The following is a 13,975-nucleotide window of genomic DNA, read 5'->3' on the forward strand; positions in this document are numbered from 1 at the left end:
ATCTGTCTCACTGAGGTAGCTGAGGTGTGAGAAATGAGGGTTGAGACATCCCCTAATAGCAGTGGGGTCATCGGGCAGGTCTGGAGGCTTTGGAAAAGAATTCATAAACCCCAATGAATACAGGCTAGGGTTAGTGGCCGAGATGGGTTTTTTACATTAAGAACACAGCTTTTTTAGTGGGGAAAATCCTGTTACGACTTACACCCCCCTCCCCCAAAAAAGTAGTAGATCATTAAAAAAAAAAATAGTATGACAAGGAAGATTAAAAGATAAAGAGGGAAAACAAGATGCCAAAGTTGCCTACGTGTAAAAACCCAAACCTACACGAGTCTGTGACACAAGAAGCTAATGGAAGGAGCTCCAAGGAGGATTTGCAGAAGCAAATTAGACAGGGGGGTAAAGATCGGGGAAGGGGACAGTGGAAAGAGTGGGGAGACCTGTGAGTTGGCAGTGGAAGAAATCATTGGGCCGGGGGGCAGGGCCTGCAGTCCTCCTGGGGGATGGACAGGGCGGGGTTCTGAGGACTAGGAAGACCCTCCCACAGGGGGGTTGGCGGGAAGCCGGAAGTCTTGGAGCAGCTATCTGGCTGCTTGCCCCTCGGGTCGTCCTCCCTTCCCGGGGACCTCTGGGTTCTCTCTTCTTCTTCCGACAAGCTCCGATCGTTTTGACTTCTGGAAGCCAGAACCGTGCGTGTATCTCTCAGGTAGGTCGGAGCCAGCGTCTCCCACGGCTTTCCTGGGCCACTGAGTCTCCTCCTCCTCCTCTGACCTCGTGGAGAGTGTTTTTCAGTTCTACCGGGAGCACCCCCTTAAGTCTCGCTGGTAGGTGAGCCCTCAAACTTCCTGGGTCTCCTAGCCCAGATTGAAGTCTTTCTCCCTAAGAATCCGGGAGTCCTGATTTCAGCCTTCTGATCAGAACCCAGGGGTCCAGTCTCCCTGTCCCCATCTCTAGCTTATTGATTTAGAACCGCCTTCAGACCCAGTCCCTTTGGGGATCCTCGAGTCCCTTCTTCCTACCGCCAGGAGCCCACCATGGACCCAGTGACCAAAGCCCTTTCCTGGTCCCCGTCAAATGAACCCTCCTTAGGCTGGTTCCCATCGGTTCCCAGACTTGCGGCTCCTTGTCTTCTTCACTTGCCCTTTAGGGACTCCCAGCCCCGACTCCGCCAGAGTATCCGCACAATCCTCCCCAGCTCCTAAGTAGACCTCGGGACACGGGCTTCCTGCTTTCCTAGGTTCGCCTGTCCCCTGATGGAAACTAGGGAATGAGTCTGTTCTAGGAAGCAGGTGTGCTAACGCTAAGGTCCCTTTTGATCAGGCTGGAGCCTGCGCAGACCCAGTAGCCCTTTTTACCCAGGTACGAAGTTAGGAGCTTCTCTCAGAATGGAAGCTAATCGCATAAGAGGTGGGGGGAAGAGCATTTGACTCTTTCTCCAAAAAACCAACAGCATGATGTGACAAACCCTATTATGGTTTTCTTGCGTTGCAAGCACTAGCGAGTGACCGTACACTCATTTGTTTCAGTGTAACAGGGTGAATCTCAGAATGGAGCAGCTCTGCATCCTCTCCCCATTCCCCAAAAAGAACTAAATTTCAAGCTTCTCTCCTTTATGCCTGCCTGATTTCCAGCCCAGGCTTCCAGCTGGTAGAGAAGATGTAATATCTCATTTTAAGCACAGGCAAGCAACCTGGATGCTGGACCAAAAAGGCCGAGGAACTGCTCTCCAGGTGAGTGAGGTGAAAGCAGGGATATCAGTCTTACAAAAGGCTTCTGGGAGTTACCCTGAAGTAAATAGTAGGTTTGGAGGAGAAAAACCAGCCTTGGAATTTTTTTTTTTTAATTATGAGATGATTTATTTTTAATTCACATCGCTTTATGAATCATGTTGAGAAAGAAATTCAAAGGAAAAGGGAAAAACCTTGGGAGAGATAAAAAATACAGAAAAAAGAATATAGCATGTGTCAATTTACAGCCTCCTTAGTTATTTTTCTAGATGCAGATGCAGTTTCTGTCCAAAGTCTATTGGGATTCAAAGAGATCTTAAAAGAGGGAAAGAGACCCACATGTGGAACAATATTTGTGGCAGCTCTTTCTGTAGTGGCAAGGAACTGGAAACTGAGTAGACACCCATCAGTTGGGAAATGACTGAATAAGTTATGATATATGAATGTGTTGGAATATTATTGTTCTATAAGAAACAATCAGCAGGATGATTTCAGAAAGGCCTGGAGAGACTTACATAAACTGATGCTGAGTGAAATGAGCAGAACCAGGAGTTCACTGTACACAGCAATAAGAAGATTATATACGATGATCAATACTGATGGAAGAAGCTCTCTTTAGTGAGATGACTCTCACCAGTTCCAATGATCTTATAATAAAGAGAGCCATCTACACTGCAACTTTGTTAAAGCTCTGAATTCTTTTCAGCGGATATTTGGATGGTTTTTTAGGATTCTTGAAGTATCTCATCATATCATCTCCAAAGAGTGATAGTTTTATTTCCTTATCACCCATTCTAATTGCTTTAATTTCTTTTTCTTTTCTTATCAATGAAGCTAACATTTCTAGAACAATGTTGAATAATAGTCGTGTTAATGGGCATCCTTGTTTTACCCCTGATTTTATTAGGAATGCGGACAGCTTCTCTTCATTTCAAATAATGCTTCCTATAGATTTTAGATAAGTACTGCTTATTGTTTTAAGGAAAGTTCCCTTTATCCCTTTATCCCTATGCCCTCTAGTGTTTCTCAATAGGAATGGGTACTGTATTTTGTCAAAAGCCTTTTCTACATCTATTGGGATTATAATATGATTTTATTTGGTTTTGTTATTTATATGATCAATTATAGTAAGTTTTCCTGATACTTGAACCAGCCATGCGTTCTTGATATAAATCCCACTTGGTCATAGTGCATTATCCTGCTGATAAGTTGTAGTAATCTCTTTGCTGATATTTTATTTAGAATTTGTGCATCAGTATTCATCAGGGATATTGGTCTGTAATTGGTCTATTTTAGCCCTTCTTGTTTTAGGGATCAGTGCCATAAGTGTGTTGTAAAAGGAATTTGGCAGTACTCCTTCTTCACCTATTTTTCCAAATGGATGATATAATATGCCTTGGCCCGCGAGGCAGAGTGTGTGGACCCTGGAAGAAGAGAGACAAGAGCAAGAGACAGGGGAAGTGCTGAGGGGAGGCAAGAGAAAATAATCTGATCAAGTCTCGTTTTAATGAGTGCAATAGTACAAGTATTTATAGCAATAGGAAAGGAAGCAGGGTTGCACAAACTCAGTACAGGGAGGGGGTCCTAGATAAAGGATTGGTTTCCCGCCAAAGGATGAGCTGACCAGGTGTCTTTGGTCATGTAGGAAGCTCCAGGATGTGATTAGATGATGCCTAGATGTCTGCCTATTCAAGGCTAAGGCAGTCTTAGGAATGTGGCCTTATCACCTGTATAGATCCCCACAATAATATTGGAATTAATTGTTCTTTAAAGGTTTGGGAGAATTCACTTGTGAATCTGACTGGCCCTGGAGATATTTCCTAGGGAGTTCATTAATGACTTGTTCAGTTTCTTTTTCTTTTTCTTTTTTTTTTTAAAGAGAATTTTTTTTTAATTTACAAGTTATATGCATGGGTAATTTTACAGCAATGATAATTGCCAAACCTTTTGTTCCAATTTTTCCCCTCCTTCCCCGTCCCCCTGATGGCAGGTTGACCAATACATGTTAAGTATGTTAAAGTATAAATTAAATACAATATAAGCATATATGTGAGGTAATGGGATATTTAACTGATTGATTCTGCCTATTTAAGACTTTTCTCTTTGAAATAGTTCAAATTTATAAGAATACAAGCCATTCTCCAATTGATTTGAAAGGATTGATTCTCAAAGGATTTGAACACACAATTTTCAGATGAAAAAAATAAAAATCATTTCTAGTCATATGAAAAAATGCTTTAAATCACTATTGGTCTGAGAAATGTAAATTAAGAGATACTCTGAGGTACCATATATTTCAGATTGACTAAGATGACAAGGAAAAAATAATTAGGAATGTTGAAGGAAATGGGGAAGACTGGGACACTAATACATTGTTGGAGTTGTGAACTGATCCAATCATTCTGGAGAACAGTATAATACTGTATCCAAAGGGCTATCACAGTGTACGTACCCTTTGATCCAGCAGTGTCTCTAGTGAGCCTGTATCCCAAAGAGATTACAAAGAAGGGAAAAGGCCTTGCACATGTGCAAAAATGTTTGTAGCATCCTTTTCTGTAGTGGAGAGAGGACTATGGGGTTTGAGTAAAACATAGTATTTTACCTATTTTTTTTTAGTTTGCTTGCATCTGGTTTTTTTCTCAATTTTTTTTCCTTTTTGATCTGATTTTTCTTGTGCAACATAAAAAGTATGTATAGAAAAATTGCACATGTTTAACATACATTCGATTACTTGCCTTATGGAAGAAGGGAGTTGGGGGAAGGAAATGGAGAAAAAAATTTGGAACACAAGGTATTGCAAGGGTAAATGTTGAAAATTATCTATGTGGAGGGGCAGCTAGGTGGCGCAGTAGATAGAATACCAGCCCTGAAGTCAGCAGGACCCGAGTTCAAATGTGGTCTCAGACACTTAACTCTTCCTAGCTGTGTGACGCTGGCCAAGTCACTTAATCCCAATTGCTACAGCAAAAAAAAAAAGGAAAAGAAAAGAAAATTATATATGTGTGGTGTTCTCTTCTTTTTCTATAATATATGATGGTTCTCTGGGAGAGCAGGTTTTTCCGGGGAGGTTCTCTGGAGGCAGCCTTAGTTTCAGTTCCAAGTAATAATCACTCCAAAGGCAGCGAGGTGTTAAAAGTTCAGATCTCTTATTGTTCCTCCAAAATAGGTTAGTTTTCTTGGTGGCCTATTTCCCTTCTTCGTTCCAAGAGATCTTGCAGCTTATCTGCCAGCTTCTGCCTCCAGCTCAACTCCGACTCGTGGCTTCTCAATCTCCAACTGATGCTCCCCTCTCAATCTTTTCAACTCTCTTTTATGTATATATTTTAAAAATAAAAAGTTTCACTAAAAAAAGAAACACTCGATTTTCTCTTTGCCTGTGCAAATAAAAAATAATTTGTGTTCTGCTGATGGAATGAAGTGGATATTAATATATATGAGTGTAAAGTGTCTATTTTACTGTTTATTGTTGGTTGTTTTTTTTTCAGAACAAGAGATCAGACTTGAAATGAAGGACACTACTGAAGTGATAAGTCTTTCTGTGGCAGAACCTCACAATCCAAGAATTATAAGTTGCTGTGATTTTACTTGGAGAGAAATCTGTGCTACTTATAAGAAACTCCAAACTGGCAAGAAACCTTATGAATGTAACCAGTGTGGAAAGGGTTTTAGAAAAAGGAGAGCTCTTACTGTACATCAGAGAATCCACTCTAAAGAGAAACCTTATGAGTGTAACTACTGTGGAAAGCCTTTTATTGAAAGAAAAGTTCTTACTTTACATCAGAGAATCCACATTGGAGAGAAATCATATGTAAGTAATCAATATGGAAAGGGTTTTGTAATAAATATGGATTAGTTCTTGCCAGATTTGTGAGGAAATGTAAAGGTGTTAAAATAAGGAGGAAAATGAATTTGGTAGAGAACATTAGGAGAGATCAGTCTGCAGAAGCCAGTCAGATCCCTTATATGAGAAGGTCTTTTTCCTCAAGACTTGTAGGACTTTGTGTTTCTGAATTGAATTGTTCAATGTAACTGTTACTGGCCTTGAAATCAGGAACTATGGATTGTTTGTTTTGTTTCGTTTTGTTTTTCTGTATGTGAGTTCTAAATTCTTTCCTTTGTAATTTCAATTTTTCTCTGCTTAAAACTTCTGGCCAGTTCTCTTGGATTGTTTTCTTCATCCTTGAGTCCATTTTCCCTCCAGTTATATGTTTCTGGGAGATCCATGATCCTTAGGGTCTCTGTGTACTTGTTGTCTTGGAATAGAATGCACTCTATTTCAGCAAGGGGCCATTTTTTTAATGTTCTTGTTTTTAACTTCACTTCTTCTAGGCTACCCTTTCCTTTTTGAGTATTTCCAGGCTCTCACTGTTCTCTTTCTTTTTTTTTTTTCTTTCAGGACGTTTGCCATGGCAGATTCTAACATTTCTATTCCCTTGCCCTGGATGTTTTGTAAATGTTTCACATTTAGAAGATGCTATAAATAAGTCTTCTACCTCTACTTTCTTTAGACATTAGTTCATCTCTTCTGCTTTCATCTCAATCTACATTTCTTTATTGCCCCTTTCCCTTTAAATTCTCTTGTAGATTCTCTTTCTTCTTTTGCCTTTTAGCTACTCCTGTCCATTGGGTTTAGATTTCCTCCATTTTTCTTCCCCTTTCCAATGAGGATTTCTCTCCTCTTCACTCTCCCTCTTCCCTTTCTGTCTTGCCTAGATTCTCATTCTCTGATCCATAGCCCCTTTCTTCCTCTGGTCTTTGTCTTTTCCCTTTATATTTGTGATACTGATAGTGCAAGCCTCCAAGGTGACCCTTCTGAGCTCTGCGCTGTAGGTCATTCCTGCCATCCCACAGATTGCTCCTTTCCATGGTGTCTTCCTTTCAGAATACTGTGTATCACTGCAGGGTCAGAGAGAACACTGCTCCATTGTGGGGGAACATTGCCCCCTGATATTCACCCTTTCCTTTTTTCTTTTTATTTTTCTTCAGCATTCTCCTAGAAATCTCAACCCTGTCTCCGTGCTGTTCTATTGCTCCCAGTACTAGTTCTTCCAGGAGTGACGGCTCCCCCAACCCAAAGAGAAGTAGCCTTGTAAGGCACTGAACTCCCAAGCCTCAGGGTCAGGGCCCTTATCTCCTATAAGAATATCCATCAATCCCTCAAATTCTTGTCCCCTTCCTCAGTCTTTGCAGCTTCTTCCCTGACTTCTCTTTCCAAGTCCATGGAGCTCATCTCCCCAATTTTCTTGATTGTTCTCCAGTCTTTGACATTCCTGATGACTCTCTCTCTCCTCCAGACCACTTCTCTGTCTTCTTACTGGAACTCAGGCCCCTCTTTACTATATAATGTCCCCTTTTTGTCCCTTATTGTGAATCTCCCATCTTCAGGCTAAGTCACCCTGGGTCTGTCTCAGCTTCAGGGCTCTCTGGAACCCCTTGTTCCATCCCTTGCCTTTATCTCCTGGTTTGCATTGGTCTGGCATTATTCCAAAGTCAGTCAGTTCCAGGGCATGAGAAGGTCTTTCTCTTCAAGGCTCAAATCCTCTTGTAGGATTCTTCTGAATTGTGCTTCTGAATTGAATTGTTAAAAATGACTACTACCCGCCTGGCAGTTTGTAGCCATGGGTTTGGTTTTTGGATCCTGGGTTTGGTTTTTGGAACACTGTGGGTGAGCTGGGGATTCCTTCCATTGCATTTTCATTTTCTTGTCACTTCTGGACAAGAAGTGTCACAAAGAGAAGACACTTCTCTTTGGCCATTTCCTTCATGAGAGCATCCATTATTTTAAACTATTGGCCTTCCATGAGAGCTCACATCCTTTTTCTATGTCCCTGCTGTATTTCCCTTCAGTACACTTCCCTTCAACAAGGGCAGTTAATTGACAGTAAATTATTGCTTATTTCATTTCCTCTGGGCTGCCCTTCACTTTTATATATTTTTATTCCCTGTCCGTTCTCTTTTTTCTTTCTTTGGGAAGAATTGCCATAGCAGAATCTCAGTTTTCTATTCCCTTATTTTGGCAATTAAAGAAAAGAAGACCAGAGGTCCAAGAGGGATGGAAAGAGGTCTGGGTGGGAAGGAGGCTCTTGATTCAGGGATTTGTGGAGAGCCCAGTCAGAAAAATCCCAAAGAAGTAGAGCCGGGTGAAGAATGAGAGATAGCTGGACTTTCTCCTTAAGAGAAGAGTGAGAATGCATTAGCACCCCTCACCTTGGTAAAGGGGGGCTGTGGGAGGCTTGTGAAGTAAATGGGTCTGCAATATCTTCTCTTGAGTGTGAGTTAAGGAATCAATCAGAGATGACTTGTCCATCAGGAAAAGGACTGCCTGCCTTTACTGAGAATCATCAGTAATGAGGATTACTTCATCCATAGGGATGGCAGAGGATGTCCTATGGATGAAGAAGCTATCAAAGGGCCCTAGAGAAAAGGAAATATTCAGGAATCCATGGCAATCTCAAAAAGTGAAAAAATTAATAACTTCCTCAGTTGTTCAGAAGTAAAAAAATACAGAAAAGTAAAGCTGAAATGTGGATTACACCAAGACCATGAGGATGGGAGGGTAGCACTTCCTAGTTAGAAACAAACATGTCACAAGTTCATAAAGGCCATTCTCCTTTCCAAAAGGTAATGTTATTTAGGAGAAGAGGTTATAGAGAAAATGGAGAGATAAAATAAGGATCTTCAGGGGGAAATATGAAATGCTGAAAGGGCAATAGAGTTACCCAGGGAAAGAATTTGGAAGACTCCATTAAAAAAATATGATGGATTATTCCATTGACTGATGGCCTAGAAACATAAAGAAGTTTAGCAAATTAACCAGAGATAGTTATTGTTAGCTATACTATATATAAGTGTATAGTTAGCAATAGTAAGGATAAAGTCAACATTAAATTGAAGGCAGTATGAGGAGGTGGGGGAGGAGAGTGCCCTCTAGTTGTTTTTGTTCTAAAATATTTAGCAAAGCTCTTGATCATGGGTACATGTTTGATGGGTGAGATATAGGGTTGGAGGATTCTTAGGGCAGGAGGGGAGACAAGAATTTGGGAACTCACAAGGAGGGATCAAAGAGGAGCGAAAGGGGATGTTCCTGGCAGTCTGGGTCCCAGACCTCAGACATGGTCATCAGATTCTGAGAGGTTATTTCCAGATGTCTAGAGCTTTAAGGGATAGACTAGTGAGGCTGACAAAGAATTCCATTCCCCCATCACTATATGGGGGTTATTCCTGATAATGGCAGGTTGGATTCTTCCTGCCAAGGGAAGTGAGCAAGCTCAAAGTCCTCATCAGACCATAAATCAGATGGTTCAAAGAAGAAATCCAAAATGATGAACTTGTAGCAGGTTGGAAATATAGATGATCCCTCCCTAGTACTTGGGTATTCTCCATTCTGACCTTCTCCTATATAGGGTCCATCTGCTGGCTTCTTTTTTTCATGATTCTTATTCAACCAACATTAAAGATTTCTAGGCATCTTTATAAAATATTTATTTCTCATAAAGAAACTGGCAATATCTTTCCCATGAATGTTTTAAATTAATGAAGAAAGCTTCTTTTCTAGTTATTCTTGTTTCCCTGTAATGAAATATTAAAATTATGTAGTATATTCTGGTAACTTGTGAAAGCAATGGCCAATAAAGGCATTACCTGTTTTACCCATGACAACATCCTACCCAGACTGACCTAAGGGAAGCAATAAAAGTTTTTTTTCCTAGAGCATGTTGTATTTGCCAGCTTCTCACAAAGTGTTTAGAGAATTTTCTTTAGAGTATATTACTTAAGTCACGTCTGCTGAGGAAGAAATTTCCCATCACCCTCTCGATCTCCACAGATCCATTTACCTCACAAACAAAACACAAACTCTTCCTGATTACACAAGGAAATGCATTCAATAATGAGACATTTCTCAGCTTTAATCCAAATGATGGTATAAAATGATTTTCTAAAAACTCGGTAAGACTCAATGACAGCAGCAACCAATTCTGACCCTCTGAAATGGCCTCAGCTTTGAGCCAATCCCTTCTCTGCTCAGTTTCCTCCTGTAAATTGGTTGGTTGGATTCTTAAATTCTGAAGTGACTTTCAGCTCGACATCTCCTGACTTTGGTGCTTTAGGACTTGGTGACATTCAGGGATGTGGCTGTGGACTTCACCCAGGAGGAATGGGGCCTCTTGGACCCTCCCCAGAAGGAGTTGTACAAGGAAGTCATGCTGGAGAATGCCCAGAACCTGCTGTCCCTGGGTAAGGACATTTCCTGGGGTAACTGAATCTGCAGTTAAAGGGCGTATCTTCATTTCCTGGGGTGCAGGGTTTGGGGGTGTATCAGTCAGGAAAGAGGAAGTTCTGGTCTGCTGTGTCCAAGCACCAGAGTCCTCCTGTGTGTCTTTTTCTTGTATGATAGAAAACTGAAGGTGTCCTTGGTAGCTGCTGAAACTGTCACCACTTCTAGGTAGGTTCAAGTCAGAGATGAAACCAGTGCGGAAGCATCTCACCCAAGGAACTTCTCTGAGTTTATTTTGGCTGACCTCTACCTGGACACAGACTGGTCGACCAGAGCTCTGAAAATCGCTCCCACAGTTATTGCTGAAAACCTGTCCCTCTGGCTCAGGGCTAAGATTGGGAATACTCTTCTTTTTAGCAAGCATCACTCTGTAGCTCAAAGCCCATGGTTGTTTCTAGTACAGGAAACTTGTCCTTTATCTTCCTGCCTATTGCCCTCACATTCTGGCACCCGTGGTGGGAAAGGAAAGGAAGGGAACCAGCATTTCTTTCCAGATGTTGTTTGCCAGGTGCTATGCCTTATGCTTTCTTTACAATACAAACAATTAACAAAAATATTGCTTAAGAAAATATCCAGAAAAGGTATTTTTGATTATTCTAAATATCCAAATTAATGAAAAAGCACAAATGAAGGAAGCTGTGATTTGCATCCAGATAAAGAACTGATAGAAACATGTATGGCATAATATTACTGCAGGCCCAATAACACTTTTTATCCAGGGATGGGGTTAGAACCTTCTGCCAGAATGGAACCTAATAGGATAACAGGAGAGGAGGGGGGAAGAGCATTTCACTGTATATTCAAAAAATGTTGTACTGTAGGATGATGGGACAAACCTTATCATAGATTTCTTGCATTACAAACACTAGTGGGTGACCATAGACTCATATTTCAATATATTGGGGTGAATCTCAATGAAGCAGCTCTGGATCCTCTCCCCATTCCCTAAAGAGAACTCAATTTCAAGCTTCTCTCTTCATCCCTCCCTGATTCCCATGCCCAGGGCTTCCAGTTCCCAGAGAAGATGTGATCTTTTATTTTAAGCAAAGACAAGTACCCTGGATGCTGGACCAAGAAGGCCTGAAGAGCTGCTCTCCAGGTGAGTGAGGTGCAAGCAGGGATGTGAGAGTCACAAGTGACTTCTAGGAGTTCTGAACTCCTGGATTCAAACCCTGAAATAAATCCTGGGTCTGGGGGAGAAAGACCAGTCTTGGAATACTTTTTCAGATACTTTTTAGGCAGATCTTGTTCTCAGACTCTCCTCTGCCAGTCACTGAATCTCAGTTTCCCATTTCTTTTCTATTTTTTTTTAACAGCTTTTTATTTACAAGACATATGCTTGGGTAATTTTTCAGCATTGACCCTTGCAAAATCTTCTATTCCAACTTTTCCCCTCCTTCCTCCCACCCCCTTCTCTAGATGGGAGGTAGTCCAATACATGTCAAATAGGTTAAAGTATATGTTAAATCCAATATAGGTATGCATATTTATACAGTTATCTTGTTGCACAACAAAAAAGAAAGTAAAAATAACCTGGGAAGGAAAACAAAAATACACTCAAACAATAACAGAAAGAGTGGAAATGCTATGGTGTGGTCCACATTCATTTCATTGAACAATTGGAACTGATTTGGTTCATCTCATTGTTGAAGATAGCCACTTCTATCAGAATTGATCCTCATATATTATTGTTGTAGAAGTGTTTAATGATCCCCTGATTCTGCTCATTTCATTCAGCATCAGTTCATGTAAGTCTCTCCAAACCTCTCTGTATTCATCCTGCTGGTCATTTCTTAGAGAACAATAATATTCCATAACATTCATATACCACAATTTACCCAACCATTCCCCAACTGATGGGCATCCATTCATTTTCCAGTTTCTAGTCACTACAAACAGGGCTGCCACAAATATTTTGGCACATCTGCCAGGTCCCTTTCCCTTCTTTAGTATCTCTTTGGGGTTTAAGCCCAGTAGTAACACTGCTGGATCAAAGGGTATGCACAGTTTGCTACCTTTTTGAGTATAGTTCCTAATTGCTCTCCAGAATGGCTGGATGTGTTCACAATTCCACCAACAATGCAATTCTAGGAATTACCCTGAAGAAAATGCAGGTTTAGGGGAGAAAGACCAGCCTTGGAATTCGTTTTCAGATACTTTTTAGGAAGATCTCTTTCTCAGATTCTCCTCTGCCAGTCACTGAATCTCAGTTTCCCATTTGTACAATAAGTGGGAGGCACTCCATGGCCTTGTAGGTCCCTTCCAGTGATCATCTGGAATCCTGTAAGAAGTCATTGTTTGCACTTTGGGGCAATGTAATTCTGAAAGTGCTAAAAGGGGATCAGGTTGTCCCAGATGAGCCAGTTCTTGGAACTTCTCCAAGTCAGCAAACTTTTAAGTGCCTGCTATCAGCCAGGCCCTGGGCTGTGCCCCAGGAACATAAAGAGTGGCAAGGGACTTCCCCTGCTCTCCTGGAGGTCACAGACAGCTGGGGCAGGTAGTATACCAGTGAGTCTGTAGAAACCCTCTGTGGGCCAGATAAATTGGATCAAATTAGTGCCTCCCTAAATCACTAAGTAATTAAGGTAATGATGGTTTAAGAAGGAGAGTAAAATTGGGGAGATAATGGTCAGAATGAAATACCAAACCTAGCATTTATACAGCACCTGCTGTGACATACAGTGTATCAGTGTTGTCTCATTTTATCCTCATGAGAACCCTAGGACTCAGGTGCCCTTTTTATAGATAAAGGAACTGAGGCAAACAGAAGTTTTGTATCTTGACTAGCAAGTTGCTGATGTGGGATGAACACTCAGGTCTTGCTGATTGAAGGCCCTGTTCACACTTTACCCCATTGTACCCTCAGCTCTGTTCTAATTCTGAAACAGATGTGATGAAAATGGTCACATGTGCATGAGATGGACAATGGAAGGAGAAGTGAACAAGCTCCCCTTGCAAGGTAGAATCTCATTTATTTAAATGCTAAACAGTGGAAATTACTTGCTAATTACTATTAAAAAGAGCTGTATTTCCATTGGTCAATGACAATATTGCATTAAATAATAGCAAATGTAGTCAGAAGTCAATTTCAAATATTACATTATGTTGTTTTCTTGTTTTTTAATAATGTTTAATTTTTAAAAATCCTTCAAAGAATAGAAGATCTTCTGATATTTGGAGTTTTGTTGTTGTTATTGTTGTTGTTTTTACCACTATTAAAGTAGCTTATTTCCCTGACACTCTACTGAACATTTAACCCATATTGCCAATCAAATCCTTTAAGAAACTGCCACATGGAGCAAGAGAAACATAAACAGAGAATAAAATTAAAAGACCACCTCAATATGTGAATGAGTGACTCCTTAGGCCTCTTTTTGTGGAAGGGTTGTGGTCTCCCATGGTGATTTCAGGATGGCCTCTACTGGGCATTCCTGTGACTGGTTTTCTGGTAGGCTGCCAGCCTGGGGTCAGAGTGCAGAACCAGGGACTGTCTTGATCGGGTGATTACAGGTTTGAGGAGATGTGATCACTAGGGAACCCAGCAATGAGGGAACTGTTCTGCTGCAGGGAGACACTGAGGGCCTTTGCAGGCCCCTGGCCCTTTGTTCATGAATATCCACCCTTCCTAGAATTCTGGAAATAATTTGATGTCAAACTGAGAATCTGGAAGAATCTGTGGCACTTAAAAGCCATAAGAGTTTGAGGGAAGCTCCCCATGAACCCCCAAACCAACATGTTTCTGATCATGATCGTTTGAAGTCATTCAGAAATATAGTTCAAAAGGTGGATATACACACATACTTATCCAAGGGATAATTTACCACTTAATACAGCACTGGCACATTTTTGGATCAAATCCCCTGGATCATTGTCTCAATCCTTCAAGGATTTTTTTGAACTTCTAAAAGGGAAGGGTGCGGTAGCATGCTCTGTCCTTCCATGCCTCAGAATGATTAAGTCTGTTTTCTGGATGAGA

The 13,975-nt window shown here is 41.0% G+C and overlaps 1 protein-coding gene across 3 annotated transcripts in view; it reads left to right on the forward strand.

Moving 5' to 3' along the window:
• The first annotated feature begins 515 nt into the window (after nt 1-515).
• The window catches only part of LOC105749191 (zinc finger protein 2 homolog), a 32,261-nt gene continuing 18,801 nt past the window's right edge, over nt 516-13,975 (forward strand). The window contains exons 1-5 of one of the 3 annotated variants that reach the window (XM_031957102.1): nt 516-703; nt 1,524-1,727; nt 5,210-5,532; nt 9,833-9,959; nt 11,003-11,098. In XM_031957102.1, the coding sequence (XP_031812962.1) occupies nt 5,230-5,532; nt 9,833-9,959; nt 11,003-11,098 (526 nt within the window). In that variant the 5' untranslated portion in view covers nt 516-703; nt 1,524-1,727; nt 5,210-5,229. The remainder of the gene's footprint in view (nt 704-1,523; nt 1,728-5,209; nt 5,533-9,832; nt 9,960-11,002; nt 11,099-13,975) is intronic. The other 2 variants (XM_031957104.1, XM_031957103.1) reach the window with 2 other exon arrangements.

This window comes from Sarcophilus harrisii, chromosome 2 (genome assembly GCF_902635505.1).
Source record: "Sarcophilus harrisii chromosome 2, mSarHar1.11, whole genome shotgun sequence".
Taxonomy (NCBI): domain Eukaryota; kingdom Metazoa; phylum Chordata; class Mammalia; order Dasyuromorphia; family Dasyuridae; genus Sarcophilus; species Sarcophilus harrisii.